Raw genomic sequence first — 25,897 nt, 5'->3', positions numbered from 1 at the left:
TGTAACGCACCGCTTCTGAAGCTAACCTCATAGCTTATTAGTATACAATAGAGCAATGAAGGGGGTGTTAATTTAGATGATACAGTAAAATCTCTTCGTCTATTGCGACTTCAGTGTAGTAACGCTAATACTATAGTACTACTAGTGCTCGGCGCGCTACCTCCTAAGGATCGCCACTTGCCCCATTGGAGGTTTCCTGTTCCCCGATCTGGTCTTCAGAGTAGTTTTTGTGGATTACTTGACAGAAGAATGACTCTTTTATGTCGAACCGTTAAAGTCCATTTGTTTTATTTCATAACAAAAAGGAGGGATCGTAGTATGCTTCCGTGAAGTGTTCGCTTCATTCGGAGCTGCATACTGGCTAGGCCCAGTGAAATCGGCGATGGTGTTGTGCACTAACTTGGTCATAATCGCCGTGTTTTTTTCGTCCTTCAGCCATGGATGAAGGCTAATTGCATGGGTAATGATATTTATGCAGCCCCCAACAACACAACGGACCGGCATTTCTCTCGGATAGTTTACAACAGTTGTAAAACAAACTTGAAATTTCTAACGATATAGCGTAATACAGTGGTTGTTCTCTCAGTGTAAATGTGCGTGTACTGTATATGGAACGGTATGATCGTCGCGCATCCGATACATGCCTGGGCTTTGCACGTGTGTTCCTAACATGACGTCATCATTGTCTTGTTGTGAAATCGCATTCTCAGATATCTATTTTCGGATGCGAATATTAAAACGTTAATTACTAATTAGTCCTTGAGGTTTTCAAGGTGTTGAGGATAGTTTTGAACATAGATTTTCTCATAGATTCAGAGGAAGTTACTCTCGATGAGTTGGATTTTTCGTGTCATGGCCTCTTTAACGATTTATCAAGATCAACTGCAAAAAAAAGCTGTTTTTAAAAATTATTACAATGAATTTGTTTGGCATAAGAGGTCAGAGGTCAGCTGCAATCAACAGCGTTCTCTGCAGAGAAGTTTTTACTTGTTGTTATTTCGTGGGGTACTAACATATACCACTTTATAGAGGGAAGAATTGACCTTGCCTAAGCTGCTACCATTCGATGTACCGTTAATGGCCCTTACAACCTCCCATAATGTATCTTCGGAGCCATGGAAACCGACCAACTCGCATCTAAACACGTGGGAGAAAGTACCAAAGGGTGACACCGGTGTAAACCTCTTATAGAAGCCAGCCCTTCCTAGGGATTTGCCTTGTCCTTCGACGAAAGATTTCAGAGTATCGTAACCAACATATCGTGTCCAGTTTTGCTCTATGTCGCTATTTGCCGTTCCTTCTGTAGCCTGTCAACAAATGGAAAACATTTTGATCTTATTCACTCTCTCAGTATTTTGCAATTATACTTCGTTGTTTGGCCAGACCGACCATATAACACTTAAATTTCACACTGTATATAGTTGTAAGTAAATCCCATCTCATTATCTTGTCTTTAACCCAAGTTATCATTGAGTTTATTGTAACCTATTTGGACTGGCTAAAACCATCCTTTTTCTCCAGGAAGTAGATTATCGTGTAGGTATAGGAATGTTGCCAGATGCTTTAATATCGAGACATGTAAAAACATATATTCGCAATACAAAATGCTATGAAGATGTGGGTTTCACTTAAAGGATTGGTTCAGTTGTCATACATGTTTATGTTATATGTAAGAGGACAATAAAAGAAACACAATGGTGAAAAATCTGTTCAAATATCTTTTTCGGTTAAAGAGATATTCAAGTGTAAAGTTTAATCAGATTGGGTAGAAACTGCTGAAATCTGACTAGCTGTGATGTCACATCCTCACATTCCTGAAAAGTCTTTGTTTTTGTTTTCTAAATATTTTGTGAGATTTCATGACTTTCAACCAAAAGATATGTTAGGAGATCTCATATTTGTTAAAGGAAGTATATATTTGAGATTAAACATGTGAAGAATTTTTGATTATATTATTTTCAAATGTGTTAAACAATGTAAATAATTTTGAAAGAAATATATTCACACATGTTAAGGGAGTGAGGATGTGACATCACACCCTCACAGTTAGTCTTTCTACACCAGTCATTTTCAAAGAAATTTTGATATTTTCAAAGTGTCATATCTCCTTAACAGAGCATGCTATCATGGTAGTTTCTTCGCTGTTCTTTTTGTCTTTTTGTGCTCTTTCATACAAAATAGACATGTTAAACACCTGAACCAATCCTTTAAAGCTGCAGTAATTTTGCTATAGAGGCAATCAACTTCAACCACCGGAATATCCCTGTAAAGTTCCCATCAAGCTTATGTTGGAGGAAAAAATTGAAAAAAATGCAAGATATCGATTAGTGTTGTACGAATAGCCCCTTTACAAATGTCGCCTGGTTGTTGCTCACGGTATCCACGTAACGTAGCACCTCTTAAAGGCATTGAAGACTCGCCCCAAACCGCGTGCGGCCATCTGAAAAAAAGTTAACTTTCTGTTGCTTGCAAGTGACGTTTCGTTTGTGTTGCTACAAAATGCAGACAGTAATGAAACGTGATACCTTGTTATCTTTAGCTGGACCTGAGATGTCCATCGCTGTATCGTTTGTATACTGTGCTGTGGGTATGGACCGCAGCTGCATGTACTGACTGTACACTAGTGTCTAATTACCGACGGTAGCAAGCTGTGTGTGTATTTTCTGGGATCGATGGTGGTGTCTAACACTTTTGTTACACCTCATTCGAAACTAGGTCAGATTACTGGCATTAGACGTTTCTTTTTGCGCAAGTCTTCACACCCTTTAAATAATACATGTCAATTAAGTGAACCATGTAGCCTAGCTAACTAGCCTATAACATAGCTAACTTTTGTCAACTCATCAATATTGTTGATACTTGGATGTTGAAGAGGACGAGAAAAAAAACTTCTGATTGTCTAAAAATCTGGAGGATGGAAGGTGATTGAAAGCATTTTTAGAAAATCTTGTGTGAAACAAGAAGTTTCCGCAGCGAGAGCTGGCAGATGGGTTGGGGAAACACTATGCTAAGCATTGAGCTCTTCTAGCTCAAAAGTTGAATGTGCTGTGATAGCCCAAGCCATCAGCTATATATATGGTGGGTGACATGTCAGTTGACAACTTCTATATATGCTCTAGCGACCTTGGAAAGTGACGAGTTTAGTGTGTGAGTCAATGGGAGTAATTAATTGTGGTGCGACTCATTTAGAACAAGCGTTGATTTTTTACTAGTCTGGTGGACCACAAGTTGTTTGGTTTACGTGTCCAGCTTGGATGGGATTTTTCCGAGTCTTTTCTGCGTTCTGGAAGCTTAAGCTACCTTTGTAGGGTTAGAACATCCCATTATGACATCAATTTTGTACTACTATGAGAGTATAGTAGTATGTCTATATATACTAGTATTAATTGTTTCCACTTCGTTCGTATTGAACTCGGGTCACGAAGCAAACCCTGGATGTTCGGTAAACAGACTACGGTGTATCAAGACCTGTCATCTCGATATTTTTACATAGAAATGCATGACGACAGGGTAAATAACTACCGCTCTCTTGAGCAATTGTCGGTACAATTAAAACAGATTTTTGGCTCGACGTGCTGGCAACTCTTATGTACAGAATAGACGAGAGATCACATGCTGTTTCATGTCTGTTGTCAACAGTTGCCTGCCACTATCATTCCTGGGATGTTTACACTAATGAGAGAGGTAAAGAAGAAGAAACAAAGAGAACATCGCATTGTCTTCGAATAACCTTCAGGCCAACCTCACTTAGAGGATTATTTGACATTTAATTTTATAGCTTCCAAGAATAAAACCTTAAAGGGTGTAAAGACTCGCGCAAAAAGAAACGTCTAATGCCAGTAATCTGACCTAGTTTCGAATGAGGTGTAACAGAAGTGTTAGACACCACCATCGATCCCGGAAAATACACACACAGCTTGCTACCGTCGGTAGTTAGACACTAGTGTACAGTCAGTACATACAGCTGCGGTCAATACCCACAGCACGGTATACAAACGATACAACGATGGACATCTCAGGTCCAGCTAAAGATACCAAGGTATCACGTTTCATTACTGTCTGCATTTTGTAGCGACACGAACAAAACGTCACTTGCAAGCAACAGAAAGTTACCTTTTTTTTCAGATGGCCGCACGCGGTTTGGGGCGAGTCTTCAATGCCTTTAAAGACTTAAACGACATTAACAATACTATATACAAATTCATATTCTTAAGTTACTCTAAAGGAACAGCCATTGTATTAATTAATCTCACCTTATCGGACAAAACATTGACCGTATCAAACCAGCACATACTCTTTAAGCCCATTTACAGCAGTGTTCCGTGTTTAATTGAGCATCAACATATGATAGTACGAGCATATATACATTAGCAATACCAAAGGAGAAGTCACACCCTCTAAATGCCTTTAAAGTATTCAGGGCTTCATGCATCTTAAAAATCATGCTTTGAAACACACAATTCACAAATCATATTAAACAGGAACATTAACATATTGTAAGCTCCTTTAAGAATCATGTTGTAACAGGCATCCACTGTATTCGCCATATCAAACCTAAATAAATAAATAACCTATTTAAGCTCCTTTAAATGCAGCTGGTAGGGTGTGATTCAGTTTTAAGACTAACCGTAAAAGACCCACACAACACTGACCATATGTATCAGCACAGGAACATTTTCTAAGCTCCTGTCTATGAGAGTTCATGGTTATGCACTCCTCATCATAGAATCAATGTATATTATACAACACCTAATTATATTCCGGCCATTTGATTGGTCAATTGCTCGTCGATTGCATGTAAAATCTGCTCTATTGCACTCTATGGAATAGAACCATGGGTTATACTTTTTTGGTAGCACTTTTTCAATGGTAAGAGAGCAGAGAAACCTGTCTGTTCAAAACAATCTGTTGCATGAGTGCATTTTAGATCCAATTATATCCAAATTTGAAGGTGTTGTATAAAACAAATAATGAATGGTTTCCATTCGTGCAATAGTGCAAATATTTCATTCGTTGAAAGATGTAATTTGTTCCATTCAACTCGGCTGCGCCTCGTTGAATGGAACATTCCATCTTTCAACTCATGAAATATTTGCACTATTGCACTCATAACCATTCATTATGTGTATACTACATACTATGTTCTATATGTACTATATACTGTAATATTTTACGAATGATCAATGTCGAATAAGAAGTTAACATGCACTAAGATCCTAAGCATTAGATCAGATAAAGTCGTAATGCAGTGGACGACCGACTCAACAACAATTGTTATTGGGTTCAATGTTTCCCAATTTTCACTCAAAAATTGAAATATATAACAGTAGAATGACAGACAGATACCAATGTTGTTTATTTATGTCAGATCTGACCAAACATGGAGAAAATTACCATAATATTATAAATTATTTGTCAAATTTGTTCCAAGTTTTTTTTTTCCGTGATACTTTGATCAGGCTTGAAGTACATTGCCACGTGTACTTTATAAACAATTAACTACTACGAGCTCTCTCACGGTGTAAAAAAATATATATCATCCCGATTACTCCAGATAAAACAGGAAGTCATTACTTTAATTGAATAATCTATAATTACGTTTATTAATTTCCATGCCGGAAAATAACAGCAGTTTCTTTATTTGTATAATGCTTGTTACGTATAGTGTTACTCATACATAAAACGGGACTATACATTCTAATCGCACTGCAGAATGCTGAGGCTGTTCAATGTTATCGCGAGAAGATTTTAAAATTCCTTCGTCACGAGTTAATGCTTTTCGATTAAGTTGATCCTCTTCCGGCGGAATGTGCTAGCTTGGAGGAATCAAAATGATAAATCTTGATGACAAACACGAGAGGAGGATGCATGAAATATCGTAAGAACTTTATATGAGATGGAGAGAGGGAGAGAGAAAGAGGTGGAGACTGGGAGGGTTAATCGCGAAGTGAATAACTGACTTCTCCTTGACTGATATGTGAATTCCAGATAATCAGATCATTTTAGAAAGGTTTTTTTTTGGGAACAATACAACAGATTGATTAAATAGCTGATTAACTGGCTGATCAACCCACTGGTACCCTGATCGATGAACTGACCGACTGACCAACAAACAAACATCCAAACTGACTCTCACACTGAATGTCACACTCACTGACGGACAGATTGAGTCATTAACTGGTTGGCCAACTGACTCGACTGACTGAATAACTGACTGACTGACAGATGGACTAAGTGACTCATACAATTTTAACACGAATGGTCGACTATATGACTGACAGACCGACACATCTACTGAGTGCCTGAGTGCGTTACTGAGTGGTCGGATAACTAACTGGCTGGCTGACTCTCACACTGAAAGTCACACTCACTGACGGACAGATTGAGTCATTAACTGGTTGGCCAACTGACTCGACTGACTGAATAACTGACTGACTGACAGATGGACTAAGTGACTCATATAATTTTAATGACCACACGAATGGACGACTATCTGACTGACAGACCGACACATCTACTGAGTGCCTGAGTGCGTAACTGAGTGGTTGGATAACTAACTGGCTGGCTGACTCACAGACTGACTGAATGACTGTTGGACCGACCGATGCACCGAGTGACAGCGAATAAGTCATTCGTTGGGTGAATGAATGTGACAATGAATAACTCATTCGCTGGGCGAATGAATAACTGACTGACTGACTGGCTGGCAGAGTGAGTGAGTGAGTGAGTGACCGGATGACCGAACGACCCCCCCCCCCCTTCCGACCGATGGACCGAGTGACCGACCGATTGATTGGCTGAGTAACAGTGATTGATTGATTGACTAGCTGACACGTGATATTCACACCCTAAGCCATTGTCACCAAGGCCTATCGTGGGAATGCTATCTACTCGTATAGGTAAAACATTTGCTTATCAGAATGTGAACAAATAACTACTAGTGCGCATGATCAATGAAGCACCGCCATTAATTCACACATGACGTCGCACAGTTAAGTTCACGTCTCACGTGTGTTATTGATCTAGAATCATGACATTTTATCACCGCAATTTAACCTAAGAGTTCACAAACGATGTCACAGTATAGAAATTCAGTGAAAGTTCTTAATTTCTAAATGGTCCTTCTATAAAGCAAGTTAAGTATATAAACAGCAGGAAACCGTAATTTTGAAATAGGTCTTATAATGGTTTATTCAGGGTTCATTAGTATTGGCATTAACTCCTCCAGAATATGTACTTTACAGGTAGAGCAAGCAAACACTCATTCCGTCTGGTTAATGTAACCAGTCGTATTTGAGACGGGTTCTTACCAGGCGATGTGTGTGCGGGTGTAATCCCGGTTTTCAACCACGTACAAAAACATTACTGAAAGCATTTAGCAGAACAACCTAGTTACGTGTAGACCTAATATTAAACCCAGTTTATAGCCTAGGTATCCCCTACCCCTACCCCAACCCCTAAATGGGAATCGGCTTCAATACTTCAAGAGCCACTCCCTCCTCTCAACAATCCTATGGGTCAACCATAATCATAGCGGTTTTAATGTTAAGGGCGGATTGCTCTACCGGTAACCGTCCCCGACACCGGGCACCACTAGGTCCGTTGCACCGAAACCGCCGAAAGGTTGAGACGCGATAGACACAAATTCCCTCTTATTGTATATGAATGGATGAAATATCAGAGCAAATTATTCTACCTCGCATTACGTACATGATGGGTACTGTAGCATTTGATCCCACCCATGTTAAAATTGTTCACACAATTTGTAACATGAAATATACAGTTGCCATTTTTTTATAAATTTGTTGAGAATTTGCGCCCGCGATATAGGCCTATACCCCACAGATTGTAATATTTATATTAGGTTGAGTGTATATGCCTGTCAATATGACCTACCGTGCACCTAAGTATAGACCTATACCTTACGTTATATACAGGCTATGTGGTACATGCGTAGCGATCTCTAGTGCGTATTCCCACCACTCTTGTATATATATGCGAACGTCATCTGATATCTTACATTGGCCAGTAAACTTTGGTTGTAATTCATATAACCCGGGAATATATAACCTTTCGACAACACAATGCATAACAGACATGGAAGTTGTTATTTAGTAGCCGATAATTCCTGTATCTGTTGAAGTCATTTACGGTGGTGTTACACATAATCATTCATTCATACGTGATATGGTTTACAGACCGAGAAAATGACAACCACGATCGATCGGTCAAGTTCAAGCTTCACATCGTTTATGTTCACTAGAGAATTCCGACTATAGTAATATCATAAATGTAACTTCATAATATCATAATAGACAACCTAGTAAAAAAAAAAATAAGACACGTATACACGGTGAGTAGCCTGCCTGATGAAGAACAGAGTGACAGTACATTATGTCTTCATGTATATCTATTTATGTATTTGTATGTACATGTGTCTGTGTACGTAAATTTATATATATAATTGTGTACATCTACATCTACCATGCATTTAGAGCAACATCCACACCTACTCAAAAAATCTATAGATCAAAATTTACATCAATACCTAGATCGAAAAATAGATTGAAATCGAAATACGAAATGGATGTATTGAAAACTGGTCAAGGGTCGAGGTGCGTGGTGCGAAGGGGTGAGGGGCGAGACACAACGGTGGAGGGGCGAGGGCGAGGGGCGAGGGGCGATGGGCGAGGGGCGAAGTGCGAGGGGCGAGGGACGTACAAGATGGCGAGAACCCATTAAATTATTCTACCGCGCCTTATGTATATGATGTGTACTAGCATTTGATCCCACCCTTGTCCATACCCCTCCCCCACCCCATCCTTGGTCATATACACACGAGACGTCTCATTTTCTCACTCTATAGTTCTTGTTTTTTACATATAGGACTTCTCAATGCACAAACCACGTAATAATATGTTACATGGTGATAACGTCAATATGGCCGTGTTGCTATGAGATGAGTAATCTTATATATAATATGCATTCAATCAACATTGCGCGCGACATGGATAAAAAAAATACCTCTAATTGGAACAGAAATCTATACTGTTTGAAGAAAACAAACATACGTTTAGTTATCTCCTACGTTTGTGTGACGTTCATGCCTATAACATTGGAGTAGGACATTTCGTTTTTCATCCCCTTCCCCATGTTTTTTTTTTGTATTAATAATTATGGTATAGTTGATGAATTCCCGTTGATTGATTCTTTGCGATGGATATTACCATCATAATGAGTGGTGTTATATACTTACTGGAAAGACTGAATGTGAGCGCACTATTTCACCCGGTACTGTATTATATAAATCTATACATTTGAAAATACTATACCGTATCTGATTACAATAACAGAGAACCTTAAAGTGGTGATTGGACATAAAACTGTATAGGGATTAAATACCAAATATGAAATCTAAAGATAAAGAATACTGGGGGCATGACCACATAACGGTGATTAAAAGAGATATATTAAAAAGCTAGAGATAACCACGTGGGTACAAGAGACATTGGAAATGCTCATGCGCATAACTACATCGACAGAGGGAGGTGTTTAGTCGGAGAAGATGAAGTATATTTGGTCGATCTCGTTAATGTTTTAATGAAAGCGGAAATTTAGTGACATATTTAATCCTTCTGCAGAAGTATTTACAAAACTGGCCAAAAAGTGCAAACGTATAGTGCATGGTATATCATAATCGAATATTTGATATAAATTAAATATCATACGATTTAGCAACTTCTAAATTAATGCAGATTTTTTCGTGTTATTTTTACTCAAATATTTCATCCCCCCCCCCCCAAACCAGCTGAGAGTTATGATAGGAAAGCATGCAGACGTATAGTATGGAAACGGCGAAGGGCCGTCAAACTGTTAAGATCGTTTTGTGAACATTTCATAGCCAATTAAAAAAAATGAATTGTTCAGTTAATGCATTAACCAAATAACAATAAAATGACAAATAAAATGACAAAATGATTTAGTTTATCAAATTTTATCATTTCAACAATTTGTAGCAAAATCATAAATTGACTATCATTTAATTAAATCTCGTGAAATCAACATGTTTCAATAAAACGAAAGAATGTCACACATTTCAAAATGGGATTTGTATTAAAAATTATAAAGTGCAGCATATTTGGGGAGAGAAAGACATTTTGACGGCGCCTTAACGTTTCCATAACAAAGCAATGAGTTCGTGTGTTATCGATACCTGTCAAAAAGTTTATCCAAATATTTGCACAATCTGGATATACTTAAATTACACATCAGGTAAAAAATTACTTATGCAGCTACGAACGAAAAAAAAAAATGTACCCGTTGGTATTTTATGCTCAGCACTTTTTCTCTCTCTCGAATGTATACATAAATGGTCCAAATTCAGTTACTCTTTAAGAAACAAGAAATTATGTATCTTCATGTGTTATGTTGTCTACAAGGTTCGGTAACCGGACATTGAGTACACAATGAATCGGTCTAGACCTACAGGCAAACACATTTTAGGAATATATTCATTTACCATTTGCCGCCAGCTTTTCCCGCCAACTGTTAACTCAACGCTTTTCTTACCCCGAAAGCAAATTAAATTCTCAAACAACTGAAGCTGTAGCTATATTTAGGGTCGTATAGTTTTAGAGAGAGAATGAGAGAGAGGAGAAATTAAATGACATAGTTCCCATGTTTCGATGAAAAGTAAAGAGATTGAACGTTGCAAATCAATGCTTTTTAAATAGAAAAACTGTCTCCTCGACTTGCCCAATATTGTCTAAAAGTCTTCATTTGGAAAGCCAGAAAGGTGAGTCATAGCCAGTTCGAACTATAAGTAGCATTGAGTGCCATGTGAATTCAACGTCGTCTGATGCATACCTTTATTATGAGGCCTGGTAGTGGTAGTAGTAGTTGTAGTGGTATTGGTAGTGGTATTGGTAGTGGTGGTAGTATAGTAGTAGAAATAGTAGTAGTGGAAGTAGTAATCGTAGTGGTATTGGTAGTGGTAGTGGTGGTAGTAGTAGTAATAGTAGTGTTAGTGGTAGTAGTAGTAGTGGTAGAGGTAGAAGTAGTAGTAGTTGTAGTAGTAGTAGTATAGTAGTAGTAGTAGTTGTAGTAGTAGTGGTAGTAGTAGTAGTGGTAGTGGTAGTAGTGGTAGTGGTAGTGGTAGTAGTAGTAGTGGTAGAGGTAGAAGTAGTAGTAGTTGTAGTAGTAGTAGTATAGTAGTAGTAGTAGTTGTAGTAGTAGTGGTAGTAGTAGTAGTGGTAGTGGTAGTAGTGGTAGTGGTAGTGGTAGTAGTAGTAGTGGTAGAGGTAGAAGTAGTAGTAGTAGTAGTAGTAGTAGTGGTAGTAGTAGTAGTGGTAGTGGTAGTAGTGGTAGTGGTAGTGGTAGTAGTAGTAGTAGTAGAGGTAGAAGTAGTAGTAGTAGTAGTATGTTTTTGCATGGTTAGAAATGATCAGAATTTACACGTTAACTGTTCCTTATTTCTTGAGACTGTCCTCATTCTTCAACGTGTTCAGCGACATGTATTTGAAGTCGAATTCAGGTCGACGGTAACCGGTCCCTAGAACCTTCCCCGCCCCTATTCCACCCATTACCTTATGTGATATGTCCCCACTCTTAACGCCTCCCGTGACCTTTTCCCATGCAAACATATAGCCTATACCCTTATACTTAAAGTCACAAATGATTGACTAAATCGTGACTCAGGTAACCTACACCCCTCCTCCTACCCCCTCCTCTCCTCTCTTCTCCCCCCCCCCATATCCAACTCCTTTTCACATCCGCCTCTTGCCACAACAACTGACAAGAGATACGATCACAAGATGTATGACCCCTGACCGCTTTTAATTAATGACGTCATACCTGAAAGCACGAGACGAAGAAGATTGAGTCTGTGCGAGTCGGGATATCTGGAGCTATTGGCATTTGGTTGTCTGTGGCTACTTCATTGTATCCACCTAGAACAGTAGAAATAAGAAAACAGTCACTACATAAATTAATATTCTGCAGGGTATTGAATTGACACAATGTACTAAGCTATATAGCACGTGTGAATTACCGATTTATTCCCCCAGTTTTATGAAAACCTTCAAAAGTACCCATTACATCTTTAATTAGGAACGCCCCTGTTATGAAAAGTACCCTCTGAAAAGTGACCTTTCTGCTGAGAAATTAAGACAACTGTAATTAGAAAGTGCCTTTGATAAAATAAAAATATCATGGTAATTAAAAGTGCAGTGTAGTTGAAAGACATTCAATTACATTGAATGTTAAACGTCGATACGTCAAGTTGTGGAGTCACTAATTGTTTCAGGCAACAGTGGCGTACTAAGCGAGGGGGTGGTCTACCCCGTGTACCAGTCAGGGGGTGCCATGCGACAGCCCCAGATTGTTCCCCCTATTTTTTAAATCATTGTGTAATCAGTTCAAAATTTTGCCAAACCACCATTTTGCATCTAAGCCACAACGTTGAGAGAAAGAAAGAAAACATGTTGGTAAAGTTACTATGTATGGTCAGGACAGAAGCAATGACGTCAACATCGATTTATAGCCTTAAAGGAGCGTTTCAGAGTTTCAACATATTCTCGAAGTAAATATCTTGTAAACCGAAATAGCTTTACAAAACTTTTTTATAGAATTCCCTTTTTCCCCCTTTTTGTTTTGTTGCACTGTGATATATCAATGCTGAAAACAGCAAACTAACAAATGTGTCAACTTTTAGAACTTTTTATTTTCTATCGTCTTACTTACACATTGTAATATTAGAGCGAAAGTAACATAACTCAAACAGACACCATCCTTTATCGAAAGAGATAAAGCAAACTCCAAATTAACATGCAAGCAGGCCGCAAAATAATTGAAATCTGCACTCTGCAAGTGACATTTCTTGCAAGTATACTTGTTCTTTCATATCACTGCTTTCGATTTTGAAACAAACATTGGCACCCAATTACTTCCTGCTTTTCTTGTAATGTATTAGTTCATGAACCAGTCTGACAAGGGCGACATGTGGTTTTACGATTTGTGAATAGAAAGAGAAAGAGAACTGAATTAACAATTCGTCATCAACCGGCGATCCAGCAAAGATAAATGTAACTTTTACTTTATCATCGCTGTGGCATCCCTTTACTCTCCATCGGTATAAATTAACTGTTTTGGCGAATCAAAGTCTGAATTTAGATGAAAAATGAAAAGTTGAAGAAAAGAAAAACTCAGGATAAGGACAGAAAAAAGAAATTTCTTAACAGACAATTGAACTCGTAAGTCTCCCAGGCTCCCGAAAGAGCAGTAAAATTCACGCCAATATTAAGTTCAAATCCCTCAACTTAAAGGAATCTACAGTCTATTCTATAACAACAACAAAAAGAAGAAAATGAAGAAATTTGAGAATACGTATGAGTCAGTGATACATGTAAATGCAGCAGATTAAATTGAAGAAATGTGAAGATATCTGTTACATATTGTAATAATCAATTTTTCAACTTATTGTAAATTCAATATCTTTATTGAAAGGAGAAAATAAGGAAGGAAGGAGGGGAGGAGATTGGTGGGATGCATTTAAAACGAGAGGAAACTTGGTGTAATACATTTTTTTAGGATATTGTATCACCTAATTATCGACACCCTCGATAGGAAATATTCATGTTATCGGATGGAAGGATCTCTTCACCTCAAATCATGCTCAGCAGTATACCTAGAGCTATCTATGATATATATATATATATATATATATATATATATATATATATATATATATATATATATATATATATATATATATATATATATATATTTATTAGCCCTTGTTCCTTTGCGCATTAATTTGACATGGTTCCGAAAGGAACCAATATTTGCTTAATTGTTTTACTTAATCCGATATTTGCCTTAATCGATATTAATTATATTACTAAAAATTATAAATATTAATATATAGTATTTATATTATTAATAGTACTAATATTATTAAATATTATTTATATGATTAAGCTCTCATTGAATCGATATTATATTACTTAAATCGATATTTGCTTAATCCGATAATTGCTTAATTTCAGTTATTAACTATCTTTGCACGCAGAAGACCGCATATTACACATCGGCTTAGTTTGATATCAATTATGGAAGATACATCTATAACATTTTGTTTGCTGTAGAGGATTAACTTCATGTGGATCTTCATCTCACGGTCATGTATAAGCCCTATACCTACCCAATGTACACCCTTTATCCATTAAACAAGTGTACAGATGAACCGTGAATACAATCATATCTATTGTAGACGTTGGTAGGCCCCTACTTATCGTCTGAGTTCTTTGGACATACCTTGATGACTTATAAGGCTTCTAATGACTATAGAGTCCATGGTAATGAAACAGATAGCAACGTTAACCTTGTTAACAACTATATATGCAGGTATCAGATATATGGCACTAGCATGGAACGCCAACATGGTCATCTATTCTAAATCTATGATGATTCTGCACTAGACTACGTCATTGCCATGATCAGTCATGGTAACAGTTTGGAAGGGGACTAATATGAGGTGCCAAATCGGCAAAAAGTCTTTTATTATATTCTTTTTAACAGAATCACGATTATGCACGAAGCACACACACACACAAACGATTGTACAGTCAACTGATGTATGTGAGTTGGTTTTGCAAAGTATATTAGCGTTGTTAAATAATGTTTGTTTTTACGTAACTAGATTCTACATCTTAGGTGTCTAATTTTCATGTGACATGTCTAGACATTACGTGAGGTAAGTCTTAGTAGTTTGGAAGATAACCCTTTAGGCTATAGAAAATACATGTTTTGCTCACAATCGACAAGGGCCGAGGATGCTAAAAATCGCACGAGCTAAATGCGAATTCATCGAACAATAGTAACTTAGTCAAAGGATTAAACAGCAAAGACAATGAAATTCTCAAATCTTTTAGTTTTGTCTTGATTCATGAGGATTGAAAAATAATTACAAACTTGTTTCTCTGTTTGTTGGTCGCCAATCTTCCAAAGTGCAGTGCTGGATCTTCGAATCTAAATACCTGATTCGTTCCATAATTTTTATTTTATTTTGGCTTGCTTGTTTCCTTCTTTCTTTCTTTTATCTTACATGTACTCTCTGATCCATATTCAAAATGAAGATTTGTAATTGAAAATTTCCCTCATTTTTCAAATTAAGCATCTTGAAAGTTTGAGGTGGGAAAAAAGTACAGAATCATTTCTATGACAAAGAAAACCGTCTCCCGTGTTTCTTTAATTTATCAAAAGATATTTCTAGCCCCGAGGAGCTTGCCTAAAATGGATAATCCAAGACGCAAACAAACATGAAACCACGTGTCATTATCAATGTCTACACAATCTGTCAGTACGAGTCATGGGTATTCTCAGGGGATTTTAAACTTATCACTGTCTGTGTGTACAGTTCTCACAACCTTAACTTGATATAAGAGTGAACCCTTCCAATATACATACAGATGCACGAAGTTCATATCTGAACAAAGAATCAGTGTAAAGAACCATGTGGACTAAATTAGGGCGACTTCGCTTAATTAGTAGTTTATAAGTTCGGGGTAAGGATGCATATAACCAGAATGAGGGGATGTGGGCAGGAGGAGGGGAGGGGGTAGTGGCGGTACTATAGTAAGGGCATCGAAACATGGACAGGATGCCCCTCTACAAGGTGATGTCGTGTTGCTAAGCCACTGGGTCTCTTGTCATCTATACCAAGCTGGGTAAACTATTTGTAAATAATTCTTACATATCTTTCGTTTTCCAGATATTAGTGATTAAATCATCTTTTGTACCAAAAGAAGACAGACACTAAATCAGGGAGGTGTGACGTCACAATTCCATTTTTGGTTTACAATCAAGCTACTTCTGATATTTGAACGGCAGGAAAAGTAACGAAGCCCACAAGCCCAATTTATTTCTTATACGCAACCGTCATAATGTAAATGATACGGAGTGTCTCGTATTGCACCAACAGGGCACATCCTATGCTGATATCTAAAGGGTTATCACCTCCATAAGTTTTGTATAGTAAGTGTTGCAAGAGCGTCATAATGCAAATTGGCAAAACAAAGTGTTTGTCTCTTCTTTGTTTTTCACTCTATTTGCTTGATCTCGGATATAGGGTGCGGTTCTAACACTCACTCGTGAAACCGATACAATGATAACAATAAACATTGAATGTATTCGACTTTCAAATGTAAGAAAGTTGAAATGATATGTATCACAAAAATAAAATATATTATCTATAGATTCTGTGTTTCTATGACATTTGTTTGCCAAAAAAAATACTTTTGGTACAAGACGTATAAAGAAGTCAAATGAACATGTCTCGAAAAAGTCCGAAAACGCCAAAAAGGGAATTGGATTGAAATGTTTCAAGTGATGCTCAGATTATTATCCTTTTTTACATAATTAACAATAAATCTAGACGAGGGACCTGATGTACATTCACAACTGGTGATCAGTGATCGAACAATGCTACATAGTGACGCTGATGACGTCAGTATACAGACATCATTACATATACAGACATCATTACTGATTCATCATACGTGAACATCATTCCCTATGTAATTTTATATGACAAATACGTGGAAAAAATAGTAAGTGTGTTGGTTCATGCAGCAGAAAGTACAATATGTGTGTATATATATATATATATATATATATATATATATATATATATATATATATATATATATATATATATATATATATATATATATATATATATATATTTATATATATATATATATATATTTATATGTATATGTATATATATATATATATATATATTTATATATATATATATATATATATATATTTATATGTATATATATATATATATATATATATATATATATATATATATATATATATAAATATATATATATATATATATATTTATATATATATATATATATATATATATATATATATATATATATATATATATATATATATAAATGAAAACGTATATATATATTAACATATATATATAGTAGCCTGGGAGTTTGATCCTATACTTAAACGTATATACTGTACTATACCCAATACTATACCAAACAGCCCCGTTACCACGATCTGTCTGTATATCAGTATCTCCCTTGATATATCCCTGTGACGGAAGACGATGGTATGTGGCCTCTGGCTGAACATTCAAAGATTTAGTAACATATAATTCTCTAGCTGTTTTATCACCTGAGGGAAATGCAGCTACGCCTGTGATATTTTAATCACCGACGCAATTATTTTTTATTGAGGTTTCGGCAAAGAAACGCTTCTCTCCTTTAAAGAATAACTAATTAACCATCAATATTTTAATTCCATTGAATTGCGTTGCTCAAACTTATTACTTATAGTGTTATTTTATTTTCCTGTTATCCTATATTCAGTTCAAGAAATATTATTTGTTCGTTCCCAAAATGCTTATGTAAGTATTATACTACATTTGATCACTAAAGTTATCAAGTGGATTCCTAAAATGTGGTTTATTACAATTAAGACTTTTCATCGTCTTGGACTAATAAGTTATTCACGTCAGTATGCGTGCTAATGATATGCAAGAATGTGAAAACAAACCTCACGTAAACATAATATCTGAGGGAAATGCAGCTACGCCTGTGATATTTTAATCACCTTTAAAGAATAACTAATTAACCGTCACGTAAACATAATATCTTATCTATTGTAACTTTTAATAACACGATTTTGAAGTAATTAATACTATTTATCCAGCGTTATATAGTCTTCATTAACCAACTTAGACAATAATGGGATATCTCTTACATCATATACCCCCCCCCCGAAACACGTGATTACTTAAAGGCGATGAGTTGTCTCATTACATAAACTGTTAAGGGCATATTACGTTAGGCCTATATATGAATACATCTATAACATGAAGATTTTTCTCAATTTATTTATCAGACCAACATTCTAACTTGCATATTACATCGTTTCCATTACTACAAGAGGAAATTTGTATGAGCTGAGAATTAGGGCTGGTGGAGAATGGAGGAGGGGAGGGGAGGGGGATGGAGCGGAGCTATGTGGCAGTGGTGTCTTATTGCATGGGTGTTTTTCAGGTCAAGTTAGTTTGATTTGCAGGGCGTAGTTACTTGAAATAATATAATTTTATTGATGTTTGATCAATTGAAGGAGAAAAAACATAAAATCAATTATTTATTCATTATCCCTGAAGGGTTAGTAAAAATGTGAAAAAGTTTAACTTTTGGAATCTGTGTTATTTTTCTTACATGAATTATTAATTTAAAAAAATGTTAATTCTTAAGTTTTTTTTCTTCTTTTTGCTCAGGTATCGTTTTAAAACAATCGTTTGGAGGATGAGAGGTGTGTGCATCTTGAGCGACGCTGAAAATTCTGCATCTATACTACAAAAGTCATGCCGAGTTACACGTAAGTGCATTTATTTTTAAAGAGAGGCAACCTCTCATTTCATCTATGAAACGACACCGCACACCAGTCCATTCGTCCACACCCCTGCCCCCATCATCTCACCTCCCCTCCCCTCCCCTCACATATTACATTATTCCTTCCTATCCGTGTTTTCCTGAGCAATTACATGAAAGAGTGAAATATTTTCGACAAATTTGCGTTAGAAATAATCCTATTTTCTATAGTGAAGTAGCGTACTTTATGGTAACTGAATATATGGTTGCATTGGCCTGATGGGACCTAATGACCGGCTTACCTTCATTGTACATCCAACAGAGGGGCTCCTGGCCCCGGGCTCCTCCATGGATCTGCCCCCTTCTTAGGGCAAAAAAAACCTGTCAGAAAATATTCTGATCTTTCGTATTCTGATTTTAACCACAAGAAAGCTTATACAGTAGACCCATCAGTTCGCTTTGACACTTTAGTGCACTTTCAAAATTTAATATTTTATTGTTTTAAATGAAATCGGAAATTCAAAACAGTAAAGGGAAGTATGTTACCTGCGGTAAGTCTCTAAACATAACCAAATTTCAAACAAAAACTAAAAGAGAGAGGAAAAAGGTATAGTTGAAATTCGATGTTTTTCTAATGCTTACCGGGATGATTAATTTGATGACCCGGAAGTCCATGACCTTCGACAAGTGCTTGAATAAGTTCCTGTGATGGATTCGTCAATTGAAGAATAACGGACTCTTCAGTGCCTTTGAAAGTCGCAAAGTTCATGTATGGAAACATACCTACAGGGCAAAATAAGAAACATAATAATAATAATCATAATAATCATAATCGCAATGTTACTGTTATATATTTACAATGTGTTACAGCACGAAGGATATATGTAAGAAATATGGCGATTAAATCTGCCCCTCAGACAGTAGTCCAGGACGGTTATAAGAGGACGGTTTGTGATGAGAAAGATACAGGCCTATAGATATGTATCTATGATAGTGACAGTCGTCATCCACACCAAAAGGAGGTTCATGAACTCTCAGATGGGAGCTGAATTCTGATCTGGATGACTTTTATCTTTCATCGTAAAAATCGTCAGTAAATGTGAACTTGAAAGATTCTTGCCGCGACTCATAGGAGGGTTGTATAAGAATGAATCACCGACACTCATAAATGACAAAATGAAATCATCTGTTGGGAAGTACAGTATGGAAGAGATATCCAAGACTGCTTTTTAACTTTTGTCCTTGACAGAGTTCGAATATAGCCTACGCTTTATGTACATAACACAGCTTATAATTTTGTCACGGGTGAGGCAGCCTATTTGTATTCGCGTGCTACTCTCATATATCTATATACATATATATATATATATATATATAAATGAAAATCGTAATGAGTTGGAAAATCAAGAACAGTGAAAAAACTTTCAGCCTCCACCGGGATTCGAACCACGGGCCTCCCGCTCTGTACGCGGACACCCTAACCACTAGGCTATGGACGCTGATTGTATGTCCAGAGGTTCGAAACCGGTAAGGAAGATTGTAATTCCACTGTAGGCGTATGTCACCTATATCGAACAATACTAGTTCTGTTTTTGGTGACATATTTTGCCCTACTCTAGAGATCAAACATGATGCTATCCAACTCGAAAATCATTTGTGATTCCTAAAGCCGGATCTCGAAAGAGATACTTTGAACAGACTTTATGTTAATGCAATGGAGGTAAACGACAAAGGCAAATGAATATATATAAATGAAAATCGTAATGAGTTGGAAAATCAAGAACAGTGAAAAAACTTTCAGCCTCCACCGGGATTCGAACCACGGGCCTCCCGCTCTGTACGCGGACACCCTAACCACTAGGCTATGGACGCTGATTGTATGTCCATAATATGTTATATTTATATATATATATATATAAATATATATATATATATATATATATATATATATATATATATATATATATATATATATATAAATATATATATATATATATATATATATAAATATAAATATATATATATATATATGTGTGTATATATATACATATATATATATATATATATATATATATATATATATATATATATATATATATATATATATATATACATATATGTTCTATATATATAGTCTGCCACCTCCCAAAATTGAAGTCTTCTCCCGCCACTGATGGTGTCACATTCCCTGTATAAGCAATCCGTCCAAGTGCTCTCCTTCAGGGAAGGTGCCGAAAGGCAACAGGAGAACATCTATTTCGATATGTTATCAATCGGAATCTCTTTTTTTTCCTATTTTTTTGTGTGGCTTGGATGTCGAAGAGCATGAATAGAAATAATATGTAATGCACAAAAAGGGAAAATGGAGACAATTTTAGAGCAAATTGGTCTTCCATGAAAGAGCAGAGAACGGTCTCATATGGAAAACTCTTCATGGTCATTATACGGGAATGTTAGTGCCATGAAAGGCCAACTTGTCAGCTATCCAGTGATGGGTAGGGTTTAGCTAGTGAGAACTTCTATCTAGACATAGAGACCACATTACTTTCACGATTGAGTGTGTAAGTCAATGCTCGAACGTTCCATTTTATATGCCTAAATGCAAATATTAAAAAAAAAATCATTTTCATGAAGTCTTCATTTCCTCCAACTACTCCTCAAAACATTAATATGCTCTAAGCCAACTTTTCAAATGAACTCCCAGTTGGAAGATAAATAATTCAATTATAACTAGAAACATAACCTTTTTGGAGATCATTTACCTCGATAAACATCAATCAAGTCGCCTGCGGCTTAAAGTGCTAATCAACTAGTCGAAGAATGATACTAAGACGAGGATTTCACCAAGAAAACAAAACCAAAAATAGTTTCGAATATATTTGGCTTCCAGATATATACGCTCTCAAATATTCAAAAAGATAGAACATTTTGAATAAAGAAACGTCCTTGTTAGAATGTCTCCATGCGCATGACCAGTTTCAATGTTATCTTTGCTAATAACTTGTATCGGCATTTGTTTTGAGTATAGTAGATTCAGAATAATTTCTCACAATGGACTTGGGAGGTGTGGGGGGGGGGGGGGCTGTGTGAGTTTAGTTCGAGAGGTAAGTACGGTACTCAGTAGAAACATATATTACTCTCGAAGTCGGTGCATATCAGTTAACATCGTGTAACGTAAAATGCCCACTCTCTACCTAAGTTTGATGAAATTATGTTTGTTTGTAACTAACGTTTGGTGCCAAGAGTTTTGAAAGGAGTGGCACGGACCTTCCCATACCCGTACCTACCCCCCCCCCCCCTCTCCCCCTTTATGAACTTGTTTTGTTTAAATAGTTTGAGAAAGGTATTATCATAATATCTTAAAACTGTTCGATGTGATACCCACCCCATTCCATAAATTACTAGTATAAGTCTACTCTAGTTACAGCATATACTGACTTCTATAGTTAATATTAATTAATATCGGACAATTCCTTGAAGGTATATACGGACAACTATAATCACGGCATTGTCCTAATCAATCTAATAGGCATTAAAAATTATGAAGATATCTGCAACACCCATCAAATTCCATCAAAGATTGACTAATTTCTTATTTCTAGTTTTATTTATGAATAAACATTAATAACTAGCCATTGTCATATCGCGTACTAGTACGCAACTATATATTTCAAGGGGTCACTATTTAATTATGATCTCCAGGAAATAGTAAGTGAACTTTGCTGTTTTGTTGAGTTTTTTCTTCTGCTTTGTTGTTGTTATTTATTGTGGAGGGGAGAAAGCTTTTGTCTGTTGTTTTAACTTGATTTATGATGTACATGTGTCGCCTTCAATCGGCTATCCTATATGCAATCTTCTATAGGTAAATAAACGTCATTGCACAGGCCAACAATGTGACCTTGTATAAACAATTTGTAATATTTATTATTAACAAAATCTGCATGATAAGATAATGGAGTTAAGTTATATAGTTATAGACAAATCCTTGGTAATATATTCTAGAGCCAGAGTCCATGTAGAAACTTGGTATGATATATAGCCATCGATGCACAAAGTGTACCGTATTTCACCTGAGAATTAAAATGACTTACCGATGTAATTTGAGGACACCATACCATTCAAACCGGTTAGACCAAGGAAGTGTTACAAATGTAGACACATCCCCTGGATTGACCAACAGCTACAGTGGTGCAGGGTTAAGCTGAGCATCATAAGACTGATTGTTTGGTATAGTGTAGGCTATGTGTTCTGAGATTTAGGCAAACCTTGTAACTAATCGCATATATACCATTTACTATGCGTGAGAAAAAAAGGGGTGCATAGAAAATAAGACACAGAAGTTAGAATGTTCATATTTTCTACAACGCAACTGCAGGTAGAAAACGTCTATTAGAATATGACCCCGATCATCATTCCATTTAATCCCTTTATTACACCTGCACCCCCCATCCCACCCGTATTAATTGATCATGTAATATATCATTTATTGCCGGTTGAAGGGTGTACAGTGTACATTGATCTATGCAGTAGTGTTAGCCCATATTACCCAAGCCTGAAGTTTTGCTAAGTAAAACATTTTGGAAATTGCAGTAACCACAAAAGTTGAAGTGTTGTATTTTGAAGTGGGAGGACAGGGGGTTACGGATGGGGGTGGGGTAGGGGCACAATCTGTAATGCAAATTACCAAAGACAATATCCTACAGCAATTCTGAACTTATATCTAACGGCTCCAGTTACACAGCCTATATAAAACTATACCTATAGAGATTAATCCATAAATCTTTAACTGCGAAACTATACTTTTTCTCTATCTTTCTCACCTTTTGGGTCAAGGTTCTCATGAAGTACCGCTCCGACATAATAATCCAACTTCTCGACAAACTCTCCAAGATGTTTCCAACCATCTATAAAGGTCTTAAATTTCGGTGGAGGGGTTATCTTCTCGTAGAAGTTGCACACTACATGGAGTTCCTCCATCTTAAGAAATATCAAACAAAATTATTATAGGCTCGGAATGAAATAAAGAATTATATCACAAATCGTGGTCGCTGTGCAGTTAAGCTATTCTGTGTGCAGGTGTAGGCCAGCCGTTATTGTGTAAACAAGAGGTTAGTCCCTTTCGACTCCAGTAAGTTAGAATTAAAAGTAAACAGCCTGAATGCGAGTCGTAAACCACGTACACGTTAGAACCCCACCAGAGATTGAATGAATGCTCTAACGCCTGTTCAACAAATGACTAGCGACCAATTTGCACACCGCTGTTTTTTGAATAACGAGATTGCTACGGTTGAAAAGACACATGGTGAGCAAGATTTCAAAGTGAAATAAGACTTTATTGGGAACTAACTTCCAACTGAAATGTTGAGCTTTGTCAATAAACCGTTCACGTAGGAATGAGTTTTAAAGGGAAGGGTGGGGTGGGCGGGTCGATATATAACTATATATCGTCATAATTATATTAGACTAGAATTCATTGGGGTCAGGGAAGGGATTGTTTCATTTTTTTCCTAGCAAGGGGCCAATCAACTATTCGAGGGTAACGGGTGATTTTTATTGTTACAAGGAGCGCAGTTGTTTTTTGTCGAGGTTCTACGCATGCGCAGTACCACTTGACTGAATGCCAGAGAGTTATGTGACGTGATGGAATGTTCCAAGTGAATCCGAAATATTCTATACACCTAAGTAATAGATGTTACAATGTTATTCAAATATCATAGTAATATTATGATGAACTATATCATATTATTATATCATATCTAAAATGCGACTGTTCAAATCAATTTATCCCCCGTCGGCCCGACCCGACCCAGTGGGCCATTCTCCCAACAATTTTTACAGCGATGATTTTCAGGAAGGTGTGGTGCCGCTTCATGCTGCGCTTTCAACATCACTGAAAATTCGTCTGGCTCCTCCTCTCCCCTTCCCACTTCTCTCCTCCCCTCCACTCCCCTCCACTCCACTCCCCCATTTCAAATCGGCTTCGGCGTCCGCCGTTGCATCCCATTCCGCTTCCATGAATTCCGTGCCGACACATGATTTAGATCACTGTCTTGTTATAGAGAATTTGGAAGAAGTGTTTAAACACAGGAGGTGTACAGAGAGCCACGGGGTGATATCGTATATACTATAAATTATAGATAGTGTATAGAATAGTACTTGTACTCTCCCGCATGACGTTGCACTACAATAATCGTACTCCAGAGGCGATTTTGGAAAAACCGGTATAGGTGCAAGATTATTTCGTCATACTCACGGCCAGAGGCCTTGTACTTGTACTCATACCAAAGGAGACTCTATATGAACTCGTACTCATGCTGTTGTAGTAGTACTCATCCTGTTATACTCGTACTCATACTGTTGTTCTCGTACTCATACTGTTGCATGGCGCACTCGTGGATTTCTGCTCGTACTCTAATTGTACTCTAAATGTACTCGTAAATATATAGTATCCCGATACTATAGTTCAATACTATAAGTACTCATGCTTAAGTCATAATACTGGTACTCATACCTAGGATAATCCTACTTGTACTCGTATACTTATACGTTGTTGTACACAATGTACCAGTTTTAGTGATAGAAGACATTTGAATCATGTAACACTATACTGGTGTCACGTTAAGATATACAAGGTTACGCATACACACCATGCACGCATAAATATACTGTACATAGTTATTTCCTGTCTTACATAGACAACTAACCGTTGTTTCATTGTCATATTAACAGTGCATTCACAGGTCAATCACAAACAATATTGCCGGGTAGAAAAGTGCAACGACCATTGTCGTTTACTCTCTATACAAATCGGTGTTTGTCGACCGTAGTTAAATAATAATTAATCGTTTCAATTAGAATGTGTGGCATCTCCCTGGGTTCGATTTATGTGGGTTGAGGATGAGGATGGCGCCGTCTAATGTGACGTAACAGATATAGAGGTATGTTGATAGTTCCAACCCCCCCCCCCCCAACACACACTCTTCTTAGAGTTACTTTTAATACTGTCAACTTTTGATACTGTCATGCAAATCTAACGGGGCACGTGGAATATTTGTGCCATATATACGTTCATTTGATATTGTATTAATGTTCTTGTAAACCAGAAGCATTCTATACAGACGAAAAGGTTTCTCAACGACCCTTATTGTTTATAAACTGCTAACAATATCAATATTAATTTTAATGTGATAGAATATCTCCTAAACGAAACAAGCTCTTTGGGGAGTTGATCGTCATAATGATTTCTAGCATATATAAGCTTATGATGATGGCCGAGTTTGTCTCTCCTTTTAAGTCAAGAAGCAGGTTAGAAAAAGTAATGAAATATCATCTCCACTGGGCATGCGCGTTTCGTAGAATACCCTGGTTATCCTTCTGAAGTTAGAGCATTTACGCGCAAGTGTCACATACACACATGCACACACGCCATCACCATCGCATCGATTAGAGAAGAGGAGAGCGGGGAGCAGAGAACAACAGAT

At 36.8% G+C, this 25,897-nt stretch overlaps 1 protein-coding gene across 1 annotated transcript; it reads right to left on the bottom strand.

Moving 5' to 3' along the window:
- Positions 1–865: 865 nt before the first annotated feature.
- LOC139970194 (uncharacterized) lies at positions 866–23,789 on the bottom strand. Its single transcript, XM_071975861.1, has 4 exons — positions 23,237–23,789; positions 19,059–19,199; positions 11,854–11,948; positions 866–1,307 (listed from the first exon to the last, which is right to left on the bottom strand). Exons 1-4 carry the CDS (start codon positions 23,391–23,393, stop codon positions 984–986), a joined length of 717 nt encoding a protein of 238 aa, XP_071831962.1. The 5' UTR covers positions 23,394–23,789; the 3' UTR covers positions 866–983.
- Positions 23,790–25,897: the final 2,108 nt, after the last annotated feature.

The sequence above is a fragment of the Apostichopus japonicus genome, chromosome 1, assembly GCF_037975245.1.
Source record: "Apostichopus japonicus isolate 1M-3 chromosome 1, ASM3797524v1, whole genome shotgun sequence".
In the NCBI taxonomy this organism is placed as follows: Eukaryota; Metazoa; Echinodermata; class Holothuroidea; order Aspidochirotida; family Stichopodidae; genus Apostichopus; species Apostichopus japonicus.
The sequence above is the reverse complement of the archived record's forward strand: the minus strand, read 5'-3'. Positions and strand labels throughout refer to the sequence as shown.